General features: G+C 37.7%; 1 protein-coding gene across 2 annotated transcripts; it reads left to right on the top strand.

Moving 5' to 3' along the window:
* The first annotated feature begins 531 nt into the window (after nt 1-531).
* Nucleotides 532-10,094, top strand: LOC104228866 (GDSL esterase/lipase At3g26430-like). 2 transcript variants are annotated; one of them, XM_009781414.2, is made up of 6 exons: nt 532-885; nt 1,907-2,116; nt 2,246-2,415; nt 3,031-3,301; nt 3,491-3,784; nt 9,678-10,094. In XM_009781414.2, the coding sequence occupies exons 1-5, from the start codon at nt 636-638 to the stop codon at nt 3,748-3,750; spliced, it is 1,161 nt and encodes a 386-aa protein (XP_009779716.1). In that variant the 5' UTR covers nt 532-635; the 3' UTR covers nt 3,751-3,784; nt 9,678-10,094. The 2 variants fall into 2 exon arrangements, with proteins under 2 accessions (XP_009779716.1, XP_009779715.1); XM_009781413.2 differs by lacking the exon at nt 9,678-10,094 and adding an exon at nt 9,027-9,520.
* Nucleotides 10,095-22,692: the final 12,598 nt, after the last annotated feature.

A 22,692-nucleotide genomic window follows, 5' to 3' on the forward strand; every position in this document is an offset into this window, starting at 1 on the left:
TAACATAAAGATGAGTGCAGTGTTATTACCAACTCAAAATCTACGAGGTATCTGTTATCAAAACTACTTAGTCTTGCATTTTGGGTCGATTCCTTACTTCTAAAGTGTTTAAAAGATAAGTACAAGAATTTAGATCCTGACCAAATTGTCCTTCCATATATACTCGTTTAAGAATGAGCTAAATATTAAGAATTTTAATCAAGAAAAAAAAATCCTCTAATTTTGAGAAAAAAGTAACTAATATTTTAATCAATTTAACAAAATAATTCTTTGAATCAACTAATTTTTTAAAGAATTAAATTCAATTCTTTTACAAATTCATCATATAAGCAATTGCAGAACTTTTAATGTACATAAATATTTTTCCTCAAGAACAGTATTGAATGTGAAAGAAATAAAAAATAGAGCAACATTAATTACAATATAGTATTGAGAGTTTGTGTAACCTAAGACTAATATATATATATATATATATATATATATATATATATATATATATATATATTAAACGTGACTTCCTGTATTCCTAGACTTCCCTTCCATAATAATCTTGTCATATCTATTTATCCTACTCTTCCCCGACTTCTTCTTCTTCTTCATCATCTTTGCTTTGTAGTAGAATATAAAATCCTAGTATGGAGGTTAGTGTCTCAAAACTAGTTAATTTTCCTCTAGTATTAGTGTTACTAGTAATTGTATATCCAATTTCAAGTGGTGCTAAGAGCAAGTGTGATTTTCCGGCGATATTCAACTTTGGTGACTCAAATTCCGACACGGGTGGATTATCGGCGGCATTTGGTCAGGCTGGTCCGCCCGCCGGAGAGACATATTTTGGTGCCCCTGCCGGACGCTACTCTGATGGTCGTCTTGTTATTGATTTTATTGGTAATAATATATATATTATTTGTCACTTAATTTCTCATTATTTTTGCCTTACAAAAAAGTCCATCTTATTACTATTTTACTACGAAGTTCATCTCAATATTTTTGCAATATTGCGATCGATCATTTATACAAATAGTTTGTCCTTATTGTATTCTGAATAACCTTATCAGTTAAGGACTGGTGGGATATATGGGGACTGTGACTATTTTGGTTCTATTAGCAAGGCGCGTTTATTTTTGAAAAAGGAATCCACCGACGCTAATTTGCTTCTTATGTCTTTTTCTGCAATTGAGTGAGTCTTAACTGTTATCTGAGTTATTCTTTTTCTTGAAAATAACTAATTAAGCTGTTCTTCAAAACAATAATTTTTCACTTTTATTTTTTTGTTTTTGAAAACAAATCTGTTTCTTTTTTAACAACAAAACACGTTTCTTCTGAAGGATAACAGTTGTTTTGGTTTTTCTATTTTATCAGATGTTTATATGTAAAGCCACATCGATACTTTCGTTACACTATTTTAATCGGTATAGATGATGTTTGAACGGTAAATAAAATTTATCCCCATATGATGTTTATACTAGTTTACCATGGTTAAGTAATAAAATGAGATAAAAATATTTCTTAATATGTATGTGAAAACATGTATCATGTATAGTATAATCTGATGTGAACAATACGAAGTGCATGTATGTTTTAACCCTGTTTAAAGTAATTTTTATCAGAGAGTTTCATCAGGTTATTATTGAAGAGATTCTTGCCTAAACTTTGTCTTTTTTCTGTTTTTGGGCTCCCTTCTCATTAACTCAAAGAAAAATGAGTATAAAGTTAACTTATATACATTGATCTGTTCTAGGAAGTTTTTACTCTATTTTTAGGTTACTAATATCACTCATCGTACACGGTTACCTCTAATTAATTTTTCGATGACCTAGTGGTGTAATTTTTTTCCTACTAGTCTATCCGTATATAGAAGTTAAAAACTAATACTACAATAATTTACGTTTGAGGTGGATTTTTTCAGCTGAAAGCTTAGGATTACCACATCTAAGTGCATTCTTAGATGCACTTGGTTCAAACTTCAGTTATGGAGCCAACTTTGCCACAGCTGGTTCTACAATCAGACCCCAAAACACAACTCTACACCAAAGTGGTTTCAGCCCTATTTCATTAAACGTTCAGATTTACGAATTCAACGATTTCCATCGCAGGTCTCAGATTATACGTTGCAAAGGTAATGGCATATGACATTCATACTTCTTTCTTTTGTGGTGTTCCAATATATAATTACCATATAGTTTCTGGCCTAACTTTCTGGAGTTCATCAGCTTCTTATTATTTCTGGAAAAATTTTAATCCACAGGGAATGTCTTTAGTCAGTTGATGCCTAAGGAGAAACATTTTTCCCACGGTTTATACACATTTGACATTGGACAAAATGATTTAACTGCTGGTTACTTCCTTAACATGACCACTGATCAAGTTAGAGCTTATGTGCCTGATTTAATGGATCAATTCAAGACTGTAATGAAGGTATGTCCTTTGTCTGATCTTGATATAGAGCAAGATTTAGCATAGTACCAAGAGAAAGTTTCAATTTCGGTTTATTGCATCAAAGTCGTAAAACAACTTCTTTTTTACGGCAAAACAACTCAACTGGCTTATATAACACATAAAACAGAATTTTAAAAACCGAAAAATTAAATCGGGTCCAACAAACACAAGTAGATTATCACTTCAATAACTCACCATACATAATATTCTTCACGTGACACCACTTTAAAAGGATTAAAACCCCATTTTTCCGCCCACTAAAAATTTTAAAATCCCATGATTTGCAATATGGATGGAAGACATATGGTATTAGATTGCGTCAAAAAATGTGTTTTTTATTTTCTTTTAAGTGGTGCCACGTGTATATTGTGCTAACATGTCTATAGGTACATGCCAAATTTATACATTTGGCAGCCTACTTGGTGTGTTACGAGATCGGATTTAATGATTTTCGGCTTTTTTTGTGTGCTATATAGGCATAATTGAGTTATCTTCATAACAAAACTCGATTTTATTACTTTGTCGCAATAAACTGAAAGATGAATCACTATACATGATCAGAGGTTGCTATTTATGTTGTGGTGAAAATGGCAGGACATATATGATCAAGGTGGTAGATATTTTTGGATTCATAATACTGGGCCTGTTGGTTGTCTACCTTATATCTTGGATCGTCTGCTAATTACGGCAGCACAAGTTGATAAGGCAGGATGTGCCTCTCCCTTCAATAAGGTGGCTCAATATTTCAATGCTAAATTGAAGGAGACTGTGGTCCAGCTCCGAAAGGATCTTCCATTGGCTGCTCTTACCTATGTTGATGTATATTCTGCTAAGTACGAACTCATTAGTCACGCTAACAAGCATGGTACGTAAACAATTCGTCTTTAATTTCTCATTTAATTTGAAACTGGCTACTTGGTACATGTATTATAAGATAGTATAAAACAAAAAGTTAATGTCGTCAACAAATGGACACAAAATAAGACATGAGATGTCACTTCTTTATTTTATCTTACGTCTTAAAGTATTGCTGTTGATGGTTGGTGAAATTTAGGGTTTGAGCATCCACTACGAGCTTGCTGTGGGCATGGAGGAAAGTACAATTATAACATGAAACATGGATGTGGAAGCAAGATCAAGGTTAAAGGCAAAGAAATAATGTTGGGAAAATCATGCAAAGATCCAACAGTAAGAATCAATTGGGATGGTGTACATTACACTGAGGCTGCTAATAGATGGGTGTTTGAAAAAATTGTCAATGGTTCATATTCAGATCCTCCACTTCCACTGAACATGGCATGTCATAAGCAATAAGCTTATTCATCAAAGATAGCAGAAAATTGTCCAAGTACGATATCTATTTCGTTATAGTTCTCAACCTCCACCGCATTAATTTTTATATAGTCATCATAAATTTCACTTTGTTTTTAATTTGATTCCCAAATTTACCAGCAGTCAAAATTCTTTCATTTTTGGGGCACGTCAACTTTGCAATACGGGCATCTTTTCATGACACTAAGGAGGAGCACGTTACGTTATTTTGTTAAATGGATAAAACCAACTTGAGCACTTAAGGAACTAATCATGATTTAAACTAAAAACCCAAAGTTTCTATGTTACTACTATTTATTACTACTATAAGTAGGACGACGAAGTCCTGCTTTAGGGTTATTTTTGGCATTTCAAAATTTTATAATTTGTGTGTTTTAAAGTTGTTCTGGGTGTACTTTGGCTTTGTTGGACACGTGTCAAAACACCGGTCACCCTCTTTAATTTCCTATCTTACCCTATTTTTCTCCCTCTCTCTCCTCTCTGTCTGTCTTTTCTTCCTTTGGCGTTAGGTTTGGAATTAAAGCTGCATTGTTCATTTGTTTGTGTTGTTGATTTTTTGGTTAGTTCATCCTCATAGAATTGAACTATTCTCTTCAAATCTCAGCAGTGGTCACACATGAGTATACTTAGGATTCAATTTGCATGGCTTGAATTTTTTTCCAGTATAACTCTTCAAATCGAAACAAAACTGGAGAAGACGACTATTTAAATTTCTCCGATTAATGTGTCGTGAAACAAAAGAAGAAGAAGAAGAATAAGGATGGATATTCATGTGCGAGCAGTTAAGTTTTTACGTCACTTAGAACTTTAATTTCATAATAGTCTGATTGGCATCGTCTGTATTCCTATTCGTCCGTATTACCTGGTTTTTTCATTTTTGGCAGAGTATTTTCTAACTACTGATTTATTGAAAGACCTAGGGTGTGTTTGGTACGGAGGAAAATATTTTTCGAAAAATATTTTCCAATTTTCCCATGTTTGGTTGGCTTAAATATTTTGAAAAATATTTTCCTTATGAACTCATTTTCCTCCAATAGGAAAAACATTTTCCAAAATTCCTTCTCAACCTTTCCCACCCTCACCAACCCACCCCACCGCAAAAAAAAATTATTTTTTTTTTTGAAATTTTAAATTTCTGTTTTTTCGTTTTTCTGCGCCACCCACCCCTATCACCGCCCCCCCCCCCCGCACAAAAAAAAATTTACTTTTTTTCTGTAATTTAAATTTCTATTTTTTTGGTTTTATTGCCCCCTCCCCCCCCCCCCCCCGAAAAAATATATTTTTTAAATATATTTTTCAGTTTTAATTTTTTTATTTATCGGTTTAAAGTTTAAAATTTTACAAGTTTCAAAATTATGAGTTCGGAGGTTTATGTGTTTTGAAGTTTACGGGTTTAGAAATTATAAAGTTTACGGGTTCGAAATTCCGCGGTTTTGAAAGTTTAATAGTTCGAAAGTTTATGAAATTTGTGGGTTCGGAAGGTTGTTGGTTAGAAAGTTTATGGTTTCATGTTTATTATATCTAAATTATTTATGAATACTCTTGAAAAGTTATTTTCCTTAATTTGCGTATCAAACACCGAAAAATAAATAAGATTACTATTTGTTTTCCAAGAAAATATTTTCCACGAAAACATTTTCCCTTATACCAAACACACCCCTATTCTCTCTTGGTTTTCTTTCCCAGTTAAGTTTGATATTGTATCTACTCTGTGCGGTGAAAATGTTCTGATGTGCTTTTTCCTCTTTTCTACTCCTGCCCCACATGTTTTCTTTTATCAACTTTGCGTTTTTCTTTTGGATATGTGCTCTACTTATAAATCACTTTTTCACTTTTTCATGTGAGGCCATTTTCTAAATTTTATTGTTGCTATATAGTGTCAATGGAAACTTAACTCCGAGGATTCTATTTGCTCAATTTTGTTGGGTTTTAGTTAAAAGATGTTTAGGGTTCATCAATCTCTTCTGTAAAAAAAAAAAAAAAAAAAAAGTTAATTGCCCCATTTCCAACTAATTATATTGGTAGCATAATCATTCTTTGTATGTTCAGTGTACATAACTTATACGCTCATAATTGACCTCTTCTTATTTGTTAACTAACATGAATCTGTTGAACCTCCCGTCCCAACTAAGGGGAATTGTGTGACATGATCAATTTTCTAATACTTGAAAAAATGAGTTTACTTACAGGATTCGGTGGAAATCTACCAATGGATTCTTTAAAATGAAACCAATGAAATTTTATCACTATTAGTAAGGCAGTAGTCATGATTTGGGAACACTTATTACACATGTGAATTTGGCTAATTTCTTGTTAATTATTTAGTCCTGAAGTAGAATAGCACTATTTTTCCTTTCTCCGTGTGATTTAATGGTCCATCCTATTAGTTTCTATAAGTTAACTTGTGAGTTGTTCTTGCAAGAAGAAATGTCAAAGTTGATTATACATGACAATTTAAAGGCTTAGGCGACATAAAACCTTTTCCTTCTACACTATTAAAAAAACAATGGGGCATGCGTATATGACCCGGTGGAAGGTAAATGTATCTTTTAGAACGCTGCTAATAATTTTTTTCTGAAAGCCCGCAAAAGCATCTTTTGCATTAGTAATTTCCTTTTACGTTGAGTTTTTCGTTGATGCACTGAAAATAGAAGCATAAATTTGAGAAAATTAAGTCGAATAGGAAAATCTAATGACTGCATTTGTTGATTAGATAGATATCTGCAGCATAGCTTCATTTCATAAATACGATTCCTTTTCTCTCGATGTTTAGATCTAGCACGTTCTGTAACACTATCTATTAATGCTCTCACCTGAACATTATATATTATCACCAGCACATGAATTTTAGATTCAATTTATTCACTTGAAAACATGTGCATTTTCAATTTTTACTCCGCCACTAAAAGAATACTAAGTAGGCCGGTAAATCATAGTAAAAGAATTATATTAATGTCATACTCAAACTATAATTAGGCTCTTTTCTTGGAATTTTTTTTGGTAATAGATGAGGAGCGGCAGAGCTACCGGGCCAGACGAAATTTCGGTTGAACTTTGAAGGTGTGTGGGTAGAACAGGGTTGGAATGGCTTACTCGGTTGTTGAATGTTATACTCAAGACTAATAGGATGCCTGAAAAGTGGAGGTGGAGTACAATGGTTCCGTTGTATAAGAACAAAGGCGATATCCAGAGTTGTAACAACTATAGGGGTATCAAATTACTGAGTCATACCATGAAAGTCTGGGAGAGAGTGGTAGAGATGAGAGTGCGAAGGACGGTGTCTATTTCAGACAACCAGTTTGGGTTCATGCCGGGGCGATCTACCACAGAAGCTATCCACCTTATTAGGAGGGTGGTGGAACAATACAGGGATAAGAAGAAGGACCTTCACATGGTGTTTATCGATCTAGAGAAAGCGTATGACAGGGTTCCTAGGGAGGTCTTATGGAGCTGCTTAGAGGTTAAAGGGGTCCCGGTAGCCTACATTAGGGTGATTAAAGACATGTATGATGGAGCTAAGACTCGGGTTAGGACAGTAGGAGGCGACTCCAACCATTTTCCGGTTGTTACGGGGTTGCACCAAGGGTCTGCGTTCAGCCCTTTCCTATTTGCCCTGGTGATGGATGTCATAACGCATCATATTCAAGGGGAGGTGCCATGGTGCATGCTATTTGCTGATGACATAGTCCTAATTGACGAGACAAGACGCGGCGTCAACGAGAGGCTAGAGGTTTGGAGACATGCCCTTGAGTCCAAAGGTTTCAGGTTGAGCAGGACGAAAACGGAATACCTCGAGTGTAAATTTGGGGCTGAGCCGGCGGAAGCGGGAGTGGAAGTGAGGCTTGACTCTCAAGTCATCCCTAAGAGTGGTAGTTTCAAGTACCTTGGGTCAGTTATTCAGGGGACCGGGGAGATCGACGAGGATGTCACACACCGTATAAGTGTGGGGTGGATGAAGTGGAGGTTAGCGACGGGAGTCCTGTGTGACAAGAAAGTGTCACCGTTACTAAAAGGTAAGTTTTATAGAGCAGTGGTTAGGCCTGCCATGTTGTATGGGACCGAGTGTTGGCCAGTTAAGAACTCACACATCCAGAAGATGAAAGTAGCAGAGATCAGGATGTTGAAGTGGATGTGCGGGCATACAAGGATGGATAAGATTAGGAATGGAGATATTCGAGAGAAGGTGGGCGTGGCCCCCATGGAGGACAAGATGCGGGAAGCAAGACTCAGATGGTTCGGGCACATTCAGAGGAGGAGCACTAATGCACCAGTGAGAAGGTGTGAGCGACTGGCTGTGGTGGGCACGAGGAGAGGCAGAGGGAGACCTAAGAAGTATTGGGGAGAGGTGATCAGGCAGGATATGGCGCGTCTTAGGATTACTGAGGACATGGCCCTTAACAGGGAATTGTGGAGGTCGACCATTAAAGTTGTAGGATAAGGGGAAGTTGTGGATATTCCTATAGCGCACTAGAGTAAGACTAGCCAGTTAGGAGTTAATCTTAGGATGCTACTGATCAGCTACTGATGCAAGGATTTATCTATTGGATATTAGCATACCTTCCATCTTTCCCGTATTTCCTATAATTCTTACATTGCTGTTATTTTGTTATTTTATGTATTTTATGTTATTTTGTGTTATTTAAGTATGAGTTTATTAATTGTACTAATGTTTCATCTCTTTTTGTTGTCTTGAGCCGAGGGTCTCCGGGAAACAGCCTCCCTGCCCCTCGGGGTAGGGGTAAGGTCTGCGTACATATTACCCTCCCCAGACCCCACCTGTGGGATTATACTGGGTTGTTGTTGTTGTTGTTGTTGTAGAATGTGATCTTGTTATAATCCAACTGTAAGCTTTAGATTGGAACGACAAAGGAGCTACTTAATGACATGATGGAGAATGAGTTGTATCTAAATGCAATCACAGAGAGTCTCTTAATAATATTTAAGAAATTAGAACACTATGATAATAATATGATCTTACTACTGTCCGGTAAATTTATTTTATTAATTAGACGACATTTGGCCAAATATAGTTGATAAACATGCAATGTCAGGTTGATCATTGTTTAATTACTTTAAGTTTCTTAAATTAGACTTATTTCTCTAAATTAATTTAACTTTGACTGTTTCGAAACACCTTGGTGATTCAAACTGAAGGTAACAGTCTTTCCTCCTTTGACATTCTCGTTAAAATCCACATTGCTACTCTTGCTGCTACTGTATGTATTCTGAATAACATGCAAAATTCACTCTTTGATCAGATATTGAGCGCTTCATTTATGAGAGGATATCATTAGCTTGATAGAGTAATACCAAGACATGTTGTTATGAAGTTCAAAGATGGCAGTCCTTCTCACATATGGTTTCTCCTATGTCTTTGAGATGATTCTGTTGCTTCAAGCTTACGAGCTTGGTATACGATTCCGTTAATGCTAGCAGATTCTCACCCTGAACTTGAACACAGGCCATTACTCTGGAGGCTGGTGAGGAAAGACATATGTTGTACTAAACTCATATAAACGAAAGTCACTAGAGGGTGCTGTATCTGTATTATCTAATTGGACTATGTACTCTAGAGTTGGGACTGCATGTGTTGTAATGGTTACTCATGCATTCCGTGTTCCTCTACTCTTTTTTTAAGCTTAGTAAATTTTATTACAAAGTGCAGCTTGATTCTGTTTATTCCCATGACTATGTATGTTCTATTTATAGATTATGCATCCTTCCATATATTTTAACTATTTGTTTGGCTTTATTTTTTATCAACTCAATTTCTGGGTGAGCCAGAGTCATTATCAAGGTCAAGGTTCCTGGTAGACTAGATGTCAGTTATTTTTATATGGACAGTAATATTCAGCTTATGAATTTGATGCAAGTGCTTACCTTCTTTTCGTTTTTTCTCTCAAGTGCAGGATAAATTATAGTTTGCCTCGACCCTGATAAAACAGTTTGTGGTCATTATGTCCTTTGTAAAACTGAGTGTTTAATTAGAGATTGAGGAATGTTTTTATGGTCTACTTTGTAGCAGCTTTCGGCACCTGTGAAATTGATACATTACCTATGGTTTATGTTATGGTCTACTTTGTAGCAGCAATGGTGACGTGTTAGAGTGGGACCAAATGGTTTATGTTATGGATGTTTGATCTTGGAACTATTGCTTTCACCAAAATGTACAGCGTAAATATAGAGCCTTCTAATATAAGCATATAACATCATTATGTAATTTGAGAGTGTATTAACGGATCTGAATGCAAAATGCATTTCACCATGTAAATTTGAAGGGAATAACAACCATACTTCATCAAGACACCGGGAAGCTTTTTTACCAACTGAATTGTCTGAGAAGAGATACAAATTCTGGTAATATTACCAATTAATTGCAGATGATATATAGGAATTTATTGTTTGGTGATGTTTAATTTTCATGCTGTAAAATCATTTGGTTGGTAGCTTGTGTGGCCTTATATGAGTTAAATGGTTCCTCTTGAATTCTGCATTATTCAAAATGATAAAAGATGACAAATGAGTGATCCAACTTGACAGTTGCGCTATACACCAAAACTTTCTTGCTCTCCGTTTATCGGGTTGTATACAAATTAAAGATTAGATATTCACTTAAAATAATATATAACCTTTTGATAATAGGTATTGAGATTTTAAAAAAAAAAAATCTCATAAATGAACATAATTTTAGGCTCAGAAACACGAATGTGCAAGGAAATCTCCTTTTTTGTTACATAGATTTGTATATAGTACATTCAAGCAGTATGGTGAGCACCTTTTGGCTTCACTTGTTTTCCAGCAAAGACATATATATTTGTTAAACTGGTCTATAGCTTATAGGGATTTCTTAGTCTTTTTGTTGCAAAGTCTACAACCGATAGTCTTGAGAAAGGCTTACATTAGTTGGCACTACACACTATCATTCAAAGACAACTGAAGACATATAAGATTTGCTTATTTTTCCCCATGTATTGTCTAAATGTAATGTGTATGCACTAGCGTGGCTTTTAAGCAGTTCTCTTGAAATATGTCACACGCTTCGCCAATTCGGGAGTCAAAGAGATGAATACAAGATTGGAAAGCATGTGCCGAAGAATTTGGAAATGGACTAGCAAGAAGAAACAGGTCCCTAGGAATACATATCCATGATTGTATTTTAAGTTCGCTGTGTAGTTTCAGTTTGCTCGAATTGTTTTTTACGAGGAGAACTAAGTGGAGATTTAGCAGAAATTTAAGAATGTACCATATATTATTCTATTTTAATCAAAACTCAAAAAGTATTACTTATCCACTTTGAGCTCGAGCCCAGGCTCAGCACCGACTAGCTCTTAACTAGTTTGTTTTATATCTTCCAATGTTTTTTTAGTCTTTGTCTATAATGAAGCTCTATGATGGATTGATTTAGATTGGTTGCCTTTTGTTTACTCGGAAAATGGTACAGCTAAATTTGTTATGTGGTTTATAAATAAGCGAATTGATTTAATCCAAGAATGATAAGGAAATAAGATTAAAATTGAGATTAGCAATTGAAATTAAAGAAGACAACAAGCCTGATCCGGAACGCAATGCTTCCGAGAACAAAAGTGAGAGTAACAATAAAGTGCAAATGAAATTGTTAAACTGAGAGCAAAAGTCAGAAAATAAAGCCTTTGTATGCAGAAAATTTCATGTCTTTACAATGGCTGTTCAGCCTGGTATTTATAGCTTAAACTAGGGAAACAAGATCCTAGGACTAAGCTCCCTTAAATGATGATAAAAGAGTCATTGATGAACGAGTAATGACAGGACATGAATGCAAATATTTTCTGCAACGGTCGCTCATTTAATATTAGTGAATATTCCCTCATTGAATGATATCGATGGCGAGCCCTTGATTTTCTCCCGTTAACTATGCTCCCTTCGAGATTTACCTGATGTCGATTACATTCGCTAATCCGGTATTGGTTGTTCCTTGACTTGCCCTTTGACTATCTTTGGTTCCACGTGTCATGTTACAATTCGACCATCCATTATAAATAAATTTTACCCTATACAGATAGTCCTCCTACTTTTCGGTGACATATCTTAGTGTTAAGGGGAAGTTGGTGAAGATTCCTTTCTTGGCAGGAAAGTTCATGAACAGTCTCTAACACTTGAAAGGATGCATGTCTTCTCGCATTTAATACCCCGAACACGTGTTACCCCACGATTCATCAAATATTTTCACCGATTTTTGAGGTAATCATGACCACGAATTTTGTCTTCTATAACTTCCTTGCTACTCAACATTTTTACTTCTTCACTTTTACAACTTTCAAAAGCTTTTCTTTCTCTTTGCATCTGCTTAGAAATTTTTTCATCCTTTTCAACTTTCTTAGCAAAAGTCTTACTGACCTTTTGTTACCATGGCTTATTTCACTGCTTTCTTCGGAAACACTGGTCTTCTCTTCGGTGGAGGCCCAAAGAAAAACAAGGACAAAGAGGTCGATGCCGATTCTGAACCTCCCACTGTTAGCACCATCATACCACATCATCTCAACATTGTGAATGATTTCGAGAAAAGTCTTCTTCTGCATCTTCGCGGAGTTGGCCAGTTAGTAGGTATCCCTCATCCATTCGCCCTTCCAGTATCCCAACTGTGAAGGAGGATTACAACTGCCCAAATCTTAAAATTCTTGCTCCGGATATGATAATATCATGTTACCTTCTCCAAGAATGGGTTTACGTATATCTATATGTATCCCTTTACCTTGGGTCCATTTACCCGGGGGTCAAGTGAAGGGATTGACCCGATAATTTTAGAGTTTTGCCACTGGTATCAGGTCTGCCTAGCACAAGTAGGCCGATCTATATGATGGATGGTGGCCTGCTTTCGCCAACTATGCATGAAGATCGGGGAGACCCTAACTCTTGTACACATGATGAACCTTTACTCTCCCAAAACATTCCATGAGGGAGTAATAAACTTTACCAAGCGGTCACCATGCTCTTCTCACCAGTGTAGATGATGACAACGATCGCGGGCAGATAGAATGATTCTTCATTATTGCTACCAGGGACATCATCTCGGGCACAACTCTAACTTTTTTTTAGTCATGGAATCGCTTTCGTATGTTTTCGGTCATTCACTTCCTTTGTTGGTGAAAAGATTGTTTCCCGTTGTTACTGATTTTCTTGTTTCTTTTGGTTCAGCTACCACTACGGGTCCAAGGTCTGTACCAGTGGGTTCAGTAAATTCTAGAAATCACGACTCCACAATCCTGATGGTGGAAGAAAATATCTCCCAAATATGGGTGGAAGGCCAAAAACCAAGGTAAGTCAAAACACCCTTTCTTTTACCCTTGCAAGCACAAGAAATCTCCATGAATAAACTGCTAACTCTATTTTTTGGCCCGACATTTTAGTTGACCCCGATGAGGCTAGGAGGGTGTTGCAAAATGCCCTTTCCCGAAGCGGAGCTTGCGGATCTGATTCCGGTAAGGGTGCCCCTTCTCGGAGTCACCAGCCCAAGAAACCAAAGAGAAGGCACTCCTTCTCGGTTGGGGATTAAGAGAAGAAAGTAGGGAAAATGCCATGTGAGCCGACCACAGTGGTCCTCATAGATGAAGGGGAAGCTAGTGATGAAGAGGCGTCCCTTTTAAGGAGAAAAAGATCTTTGTTGGCTCAACCGGACGCTCAGTCCGGGGAGCTTCAAAACCCGACCGTAGAAGAAACCCAAGCACCTTGGGGTGAGATGCACCTGGTAGAGAATTTTGATTCTCTCTTCCCGTCCCCTATTGTTATTTCTGGTTGTAAGTCCCTGTAAAATTTTACCTAAAAACCCAAAATTTTGTGGTGCCAAGATAGGCTTTTGTGTTAAAAATAGTAAAATTAAGCTCGTCGCGGTTGACCTTTTGGATTGAACAGTACGCTAAAGAGTTAAAGGAAAATATTTTGTAGAAGTGGGCGTTTTTGCAGCTCATTATGCAGCCGCATAAGCACTCTTCGGGCCGCAAAATGGCCACGAAGTGAGGCAGTCTTTTGGGCCATTTTCGATATCATTTTTGCGGCTCATTATGCGACCGCAGAATAATTTTGCGGGCCACACTCTGATCGCAAATCCAACCTTGAGAATTTCCAGATGGTGGTTCTGCGGTGCATTATGCGACCGCATAACAGGTTTGCGGACCGCAGACTGAAGCAGAAAATGTTAGCTCCGAAGGGCCAATTATGTGGCCCACTTTGCGTACCACAGAAGCATTATGCGATCGCATATGAAACCGCAGATCTGTGTCGGGCTCCTATTTTTCTAATTTTTATAACCTGACCTAATCTCGTTATATAAGCATTGTGGACCATTTTTCTTGCAAAACCTGATACTTTTGGTTACATCCTGCAATATTACGATGATGTTACGTCCTGTAATATTATATTACGATGATGTTACGCTTTGCGGTATTACATTTCGATGATGTTATGCTTCACAGTATTAAGTTACGATAATGTTGCACCCTACAGTATTACATTGCGGTGATGTTACGCTTCGCAGTATTAAGTTACGACGATGTTGCACCCTGAAGTATTATACGTTGAATTTATCATAAGGTAATTGACATCAGTCCAAGTAAAAGATTATTTGGAGATTATAAGGATTATGCTATTTCACAAGTGATGAGTAAATTCGTGAAGGTGAAAGGGGAAGCAAGTCAAAGAAAATGAACTTTCGTCAAAGTTTGGCATTTTGGGGTAAAATACGGTCTGAGCTAAAATACCCGATATTTATGGACTAGTGTCATACAAGGTACTATATGACCATGCTAGTAAGGTGTACAAGTTATGTTAAAAGAGAGTAGTATTTTAAGTAAGTTGAGATAATTCTTAATTATGCTGGTAATTGATTAATTACCAGGTACCGGGACATTACCTAATTAATCCAAATATTTAGATAAATATTAAATCAAAATGAGGCAGCAAAAGAATTATGATATTATAACTCATAAGTCACTATGATTATGTGGCATGTCTTAAATAGCATGAGTCATACTCATTAAATAAGGAAAAGACACATATTTACTCTTAAAGAACATGATTCACATCCTTTTAATAAAGAAAGTTACATATTCTTTACTAAGAACAGTAAGTCCAAAACTCATTCCTACATGCATGTAATATAAATTCCAACGTCTGTTTGTATGTTACAAACATAAATCACATATCAAAGATAAGATCTTCAACAATTCAAAGCAACGTGAGGTCTTGCAATTATAAGGGAGTACGGTGCAATCTTTCTCAAGAATATCATATGAATTTTCCCCTACTTCAGTCCATCGTTACGTGTTGTTGCAATCAACGTGTGCTAGAGGGATTGTCAAGAGAACCGGTGCAGGTATGTTAAGGCTATCCCTTCTTTCTTTTGGCTTGATCCATACGATACAAATGAAACGAGCAAAATACGCAACTTTCATAAATGACTCTATTCATAAAAATACTAGGGTGCCTATATTCTTGATTCTCTATGTGTCATATTATTCTATTATCTGTTCATGGGTCTCAGAAAAATACGAAAGTTGAAAAGAGTTTACTTTATGATATTACTCAAAGGCAAAATGGTCTTATGACATTCCAGAAGATTTTATTAACGTACTTTCCATGCATTGCATTCATGTACATTGACCCATGACCAGATGACATTATATATGTATATATATGTATGTATGTATATATATATATATGGGAAAGGTTATGGTGTTATATACGTACCATCACCTGATCAGCTAGTATACGTTGATGATTTTTCCCACAGTGGCCAAGGTGATATGATGGGATGCCCTCAGAGGCTGATGATGTTATGAAACATATACCTATGCACGACATTACATTTATACGTATATGCATGATACTATAATTATTTCATGATTTACAAAGTTATTCAGACTTACAGGTGGAGTCATTTACTCTATATTTCCTACATGTCTGTTATGTACTTATTTATGTGCCTTACATACTCAGTACAGTATTCGTACTAACATCCCTTTTTGCCTGGGGATGCTGTGTTTCATGCCCATAGGTCTCGATAGATAGGTCGAGAGCCCTCCAAGTAGGCTATTAGCTCAACGGAAGATGTTGTTGCGCTCCATTTGCTTCGGAGTTGCTTGTTTGGTTAGTATGAATTAGATGTGTATTGTTTGGTATGGCGGGACTCTGTCCCTACCTTTATGGAAATTATGTATTTTTAGAGGCTTGTAGACAGATGCCATGTACGTAAAAGATTGTATGGTCTTGTCGGCCTATGTTTAGTGTTCAAGTAGTTATTTTGGTCTTAGAGCCCCACATGTCTTATGTATAAATGGCATTACTTGTTGTATTCTACCTATTTCACGGCAGCCTCTTCGACTTAGTTATTTATGATAGTATGACATGAAAAGATACGTTATGTTGGTACTCGATTGAGTAAGGTACCGGGTGCCCGTCGCGGCCCCATTGGTTTGGGTCGTGACACTTTTAGAGTAAGAGAGAGTGCTTAGAGTGGGGGAGTGATCTTCAATCAATCATCCATCAATTCTTGCTCAAATTATTGAAGATTAACAAGGAGAAATTCAATAAGTCTTCATCCTAGAGGTAAGAATCCATACCCTAGCCCTTAATTTCGTAAATTAACAAAAATGGGTAATTAGCAAGACAATTATTGGGTAGGGGAGTTGTTTATCTCGCATGCATGTGTCATAAAAGAGTGTAGGGAGGATGGTGAGCTAAAAATGGTAAAGAATGCAGTGTGGGATGGTAAAGTCTTTCATAAGAGGGCCTTAAAACCTTAATGCACACTTGGTGGTTGATAGAATGCTCAAATGAGCTAGAACCATGATCATTTCCCTAATTTTAGTTCAATTTGTTATATTTCTAAGATAGATTGGTGTTGTTAAAATTCCCGGAACATTTTAGAGTGTAAGGGAGCTCATTTGAGGTATGTATGGCTAACCTATTCTATTAGAATTGAACCCCATAATATCCATGTAAGTCCCAAGTTGCTCACTATGAGTTGAACATTCCGAATAAGCTTGTGCCAAAAAATATCCATATTCAATATGCAATTCAAATGTTGTTGTTATGTTATACTCTTATTTGAAGAATGTGTTCAAAGTATGGGTTGCATGTTTAAATGCCATGATATGAAGTTATGTTTCAAATGAAAGCTAATGACAATTCTTTAAGAAATCTCAATGTACCTAAAACTCTCAGTTGCTCATATGTGTGCTTAAATTTTATGAAAAGAAATGCCTTGTTGTTGGAAATCTGTGATGATTGTTGAAAGCAAAATACGAAATATGAGATAAAAAACGAGAAATACTAAAAGTGAAATATGAAATGTGAAATATGAAATACGACCAACATGCCAAGTGAAATAATATAATTATGGTTGATGTCTCTTATGAGATGGCCTAGCCGATCGGGTCGTGATCGGACGCCAAGTCGTATACATGGTGGTAACTTTATTAGAAAACTATATTTGAAATCGTGAATGTGGTTGATGTCTCATATGAGATGGCCTAGCCGATCGGGTCATGATCGGATGCCATGTCGTACACGTGGTGGTGACTATATTGGGAATTGAAATAGAAATGGTGAATAGTGGCATGTTGGAACTAAAGACTTCCCCGACTTAAAATATGGAAATTTAATTGGAAACTTATCTTATCCTTTGTTTGATGTTTGGTAAATGTTCAATGTTTTAACTGATATTATGGTTGTTCTTACTTGCATTATTGTTCATTTTATTGAGGTGGTGTTTAGTTATATATACTAGTACTATTCAATGGTACTAACGTCCCTTTTGACTGGGGAGTTGCATCTTTAAATGGATGTAGGCGGTTCCCCAGCAGGTAGCGTTGATCATTGATAGGGTACATCCTCCTCCCAACATCTTGGTGAGCCCCATTTCATTTCGGGGTTATGCATCTTTTGTTCCTTATGTATTGTACTTGAGGTATACCCGGGCCTTGTTGCTGGCACTTTTGTTGTACTCTTTTATATCTATTAGAGGCTCTGTAGACATAGTGTGGGTTGTATATGGGTGCTGCGAAAGCCAAACAGAACATTATTGTGTTTGAATCATTTATTCCACTTCCAACTATGAAAAATATGTATATTTTGAGATTGTAAGATAAAGTAACTAATGAAATGATGTAGCATTGTATGCATGATCTCCCTATTATCTAATTAATGAAAATATGTCCTCTCTTTATTCATGAGTGAGTTTGGGTAGAAGGAATCTAATAGGCTTACTCAGTCGGGTTCACTCGGTTGGGGCCGATCACGCTCTCCAAGCTTGGGGCATGACACCGGTCCAAGGAGTTCGGACCCTGGGCCTCTTTTGCCTCCGACCACTGAGCAAATAACCATGAACACTTCTTCTGCCACTGCTACTTCTTTGCCTTCCACACCTATGCGTTCACGCCCATCAACACCAACTGTTCATTCGCCATCAGTAATCTCCTCTACTGGTACCATCTGAACAAGAAAGGGACACCTATCCTCCTCATTCTCCTGTCCACAGGAACTTGGGTCATGATTATTCATCCAAATACCCTAGATCCTCGAGGGAGGAAAAGTGCCACTCTTACGATTTCGAAAGAGTGCCATCTTTTATCCAAGTCGGTATAGCTTGCAAACTATCTGAAGCCGCTAGCTTCGGAGAAAGACCGGAAGAAAATGTGCTCTCTTTATGGGGAGTTTCTAATGAACAATGCCATGCATAGCGCGGTGCAGGTACCGTACTAGTTCCCTCGTATCTTTTTTTCTTCTTACATGCTATAATGGAAGTCCCAACTTTAATATTCTTTTTTTCAGGCCAAGTTTCTTGCTTCTGAAGGCCTGCAAAGTTTGATCCATGATAATCAAGGACTTGTTTCTGAGTGGGATCAACTTTTGTCCGAAAGGAACCAACTTGTTGCGCGTCTCCCGGTGTTGGAGGAAAAAGCTGCTCAGCTGGAGGAGCTTGAGGCTCTGTTGCAGCAGAGCAAACAAGACAAAATAGCCCACAGCCAAGAAGATGCTCTGTTACACGAAAATCCTCAAGAGGCTAAGGCTAAGTGGGCCAAGCTTCATGACACTGTACTCGTTGTTGCAGAGCACGAGTCTGCCTTCGAAAAGCAAATCAACAATTTGAAGGTAGACTTACACTCAAAAACCGAAGAGGCCAATGCTGTCAAGGAGAAGAGGGCCAAAATGGAGGAGACGTTTAAGGGAATCATGGAGCAAAGCTAAATCCATTTATCTACAACCATTGAGCTTGACTCTCGCCTCAGCACCATGAGGTTTGAAAGGGACGGCCATCAGGACGAAATGGATAAAGTCCAAGCTCAACTCCAGTATCAAGAAGACTCCCTTGTCCTCAAGAAAACTTATGTTATATATCATATTAAGAGGAAGAGTTTGGAGGAGGCCAAAGTGGGCATCTCCAACATACACGATTGTATTGCCCAGGCCCGAGAACTTGAGTTGTCCACTCCTCAAAACCTTCTTACTCGGCATGTTGTGACTGAATCCTCGAGTACTAGATCCGAGTATCGGGAACTGAAAGGGAAGCTAAAAAAGATGAAGGTCCTGAACCGGTAGTAGATCCTCCTTCCTCTACCGGGGGAAATGTAGATCCCTCTCTCTCTTCGGGTTCTGGAAGAGATAATGCCTAACTTCTTTTTCTTTTCTTTTCTTTTCTTTTCTTTTCTTTTCCCTTTTATTTACTTTGTAATTGTGCCAAACCTTTCATCGAGTTTGGCACTTGACAAATAAATAAAGAATATTTTGCTTAAGTGTTTTACAAAAATATTCCTTTTGTGCTTAGTCGATTAAAGCTTCAGGTATATTTTCATCCGATAACTTTTGATTCCGGACATAAACTCTTCTGCAATCCACCCCTTACTATAAGGGTTTCACAAGAGAGACCCTTATGTTTACGGTGCTCTTGAACAGGATGTCTCTTGTTCATTCCGGCACAAGCATTTGACGTTTTAGTTAACTTTCAAATGATAAAATTAACTCATCATTTGGACAAGAAATAAGATAAAAATAAAAGGACTTTATTTTATTTTTTCTATCTTTAAAAGTACATAAGCATTCATTTGTTAAAGTAAATAAAACGGTCATTACATGTGGCTAACTTGTACAAATTATTTATATAAGACTGATCATGTCCGTCCCCGGTCCTGATGAAATATTGATCCCGATTCACGCAGTCCCCAATTTTTATGGCATTCCTGGTGCCGTATCAGATAATATTCCTCCCCTTCCCCTAGTGTTCGAATGCAAAGCATGCTAATTCAAACACTTGAAGTCTTACTTCGCCGGTGGAAACAACTTGTGAATGGTTAAATAATACTTTTTAGTGATGGAAGACAAAGCTTGTCATCGAACCAATGATTATTTAACCATCTGTACAGTTGTTTGCCACCGATGTGAAAATTGTAATCCCTTGATATCTAAAGGTTTTTCCTTTGCTGATGACGAGCTCGTTAAAAACCTTGCCAAAAAAACTCAATTGGAACAAAAACTGGCCGAAGGAAAAAAAGAGTGCATCACATACTTTCAGTATTGGCAGGCTTCATCGGCAATAATACCTTTTGAGGTGAGTCACATTCCAATTGCTAGGTAATTTGAGTCCATCTTGATTTTCCAACTCGTATGACCCTTTACCGGTGATAGTTGAAACCTGGGAAGGGCCTTCCCATTTTGATCCTAGCTTCCCGGTATTGACTTCCCGAGTGATCTGAGTCACCTTCCTCAAAACCAAATCCCCTACTTTGAAATAGAGGATATTGTCCATGTGACTGTAGTACATTTCCATCCTTTGCTTTTGAGCCGCCATCCTCACGTACATCAAGTCCCTGTGTTCATCTAGCAAGTCTAGCCTTACCAGCAACACTTCATTGTTTGCTTCTTTGTTTGTTCGGTAAAACCTTATGGTCGGCTTCCCCACTTCCACCGGTATCAAAGCTTCCACGCCATACACGATAGAGAAAGGTGTTTCTCCCGTGCTCTTCGCCTTTATCCGATATTCCTATAGTACTCTTGGTAGCTCATCGATCCATTTGCCCTTAGCATCTTCTAGCTTCTATTTTAGGTTCTGAATATTTACCTTGTTGGTTTATTCCGCCTATCCGCTAGAACTTTGATGGTATGGTAAGGATGTAATTCTCTTAATTTTCAATCCTTCCAAATATTTGGTGACTTTTGGGCCTATGGATTGCGACCCATTATCACAAGTAATTCCTTCGGTATTTAGAATCGATAAATTATATGGTCCCATATGAAGTCAACCACTTCACGCTCTCTGATCTTGTGGTAAGGACCTACTTCAACCTATTTAGTGAAGAAGTCAGTTAAAGCTAAAAGAAATCTTACCTTTCTGGGCCCGGTGGCAAAGGACCAACTATGTCCATCTGTCATTTCATGAATGGCCATGGGGACAACGCTGAATGCAAGAGTTCGGCTGGTTGGTGCACCAACTGTGCATGGCGTTGACATTTGTCATACTTCTGAACAAACATCTTTGCATCCTTTTCCATGCGAGGCCAATAGTAACCTGCCTTGATCAACCTTAGAACTAACGAATTTGCACCAGAATGATTCTCGCAAACTCCTTCGTGGACTTCCCTCATCACGTAATCTATCTCTGAGGCCCCCATACACCGAGCCAATGGTCCTGGTATGATCTTCGGTTTAACTTTCCATCTACAAGGCAGTAAGAGCTGCTTTGGTTCGTAGTGCCCCGGAAGCCTTCGGATCTTTGGGTAATTTGTCATTCCGGAGGTACTTGAAAAACTCATTCCTCAAGACCCAGACTAAGTTGATTTCATTGAATTTGCAGTAACCATTCACATCCAATACCGAATGTAGAAGTTGAAAGACAGTACCAGAGTCAGATCCTTTCATCTCCGTAGATGACCTGAATGTGTATGATCGAACATTCTTTGAATCGTGCAAGAAATGCCTGAACTTTGTTCCAATACTGTTTCATGCGCTCTTCCTTTGTGTCAAAAATCCCATATACTTGGTTTACTACCAGCTGGGAATCACACTTTATCTCGATGACCTCGGAGCCTAGTCCCCGAGCCAGTTCAAGTCCTGCAACCAAAGCCTCATTCTGGGCCTCATTGTTAGTTAACGGGATAATTTTAATGGCCTACCTCAGGGTTTCCCCCGGGGGCGTGACTAGAACTATCCCAAGACTAGACCATTTTACATTGGAAGCTCCATCCGTAAACAAGGTCCAAACTCCCGATGTAGTTCTCGCCACCATCACTGCTTCCTAAGCATCAAGGGCATTAATCCAGGACTGAAATCGGCCACGAAGTCGGCCAAAACTTGTAACTTGATTGCAGTCCTGGGTTTGTATTCAATGTCAAACTCTCTAATTTTGATGACCCATTTAGCCAAACGGCCTGACAACTCAGGCTTATGAAGGACATTCCTTAAGGGAAAGGCTGTCACAACGGCTACCGGGTGGCACTGAAAATAAGACCTAATCTTTTGAGAGGCAATTACAAGAACTAAGGCTAGCTTTTCGAGGTGTGGGTAAAGGGTTTCCGCTCCCAACAATATCTTACTAACGTAATAAATGGGAAATAGTGTGTCTTCTTCTTCTCGAACCAGAACGACACTTACTGCTACTTCTAAGACCGCTAGATATATTAATAATTGCTCGCCTTCCCCCGATTTTGATTGTAACGGGGGGCTCGATAGGTACCTTTTTAGGTTTTTCAATGCCTGTTAGCATTCTGGTGTCCATTCGAAGTCATTCTTCTTTTTTAGCAGCAAAAAGATGTGGTGACACTTTTCTGAGGATCTTGAAATGAATCTGCTAGGAGACGCCAACCTCTCGGTCAGCCTCAATACTCCCTTCATATTTGACAATTGGTCTGGTATGTCCTCGATATCTTTTATTTTTTTGGGATTTACCTTGATCCCTCTTTG

This window comes from Nicotiana sylvestris, chromosome 10 (genome assembly GCF_000393655.2).
Source record: "Nicotiana sylvestris chromosome 10, ASM39365v2, whole genome shotgun sequence".
In the NCBI taxonomy this organism is placed as follows: domain Eukaryota; kingdom Viridiplantae; phylum Streptophyta; class Magnoliopsida; order Solanales; family Solanaceae; genus Nicotiana; species Nicotiana sylvestris.

Coding starts and splice junctions, on each gene's coding strand:
- LOC104228866 (XM_009781414.2), top strand. CDS start 636: ATGGAGGTTAGTGTCTCAAAACTAGTTAATTTTCCTCTAGTATTAGTG. Junction 886..1,906: donor TCTTGTTATTGATTTTATTG/GTAATAATATAT, acceptor GGATTTTTTCAG/CTGAAAGCTTAGGATTACCA. Junction 3,302..3,490: donor TAGTCACGCTAACAAGCATG/GTACGTAAACAA, acceptor GGTGAAATTTAG/GGTTTGAGCATCCACTACGA.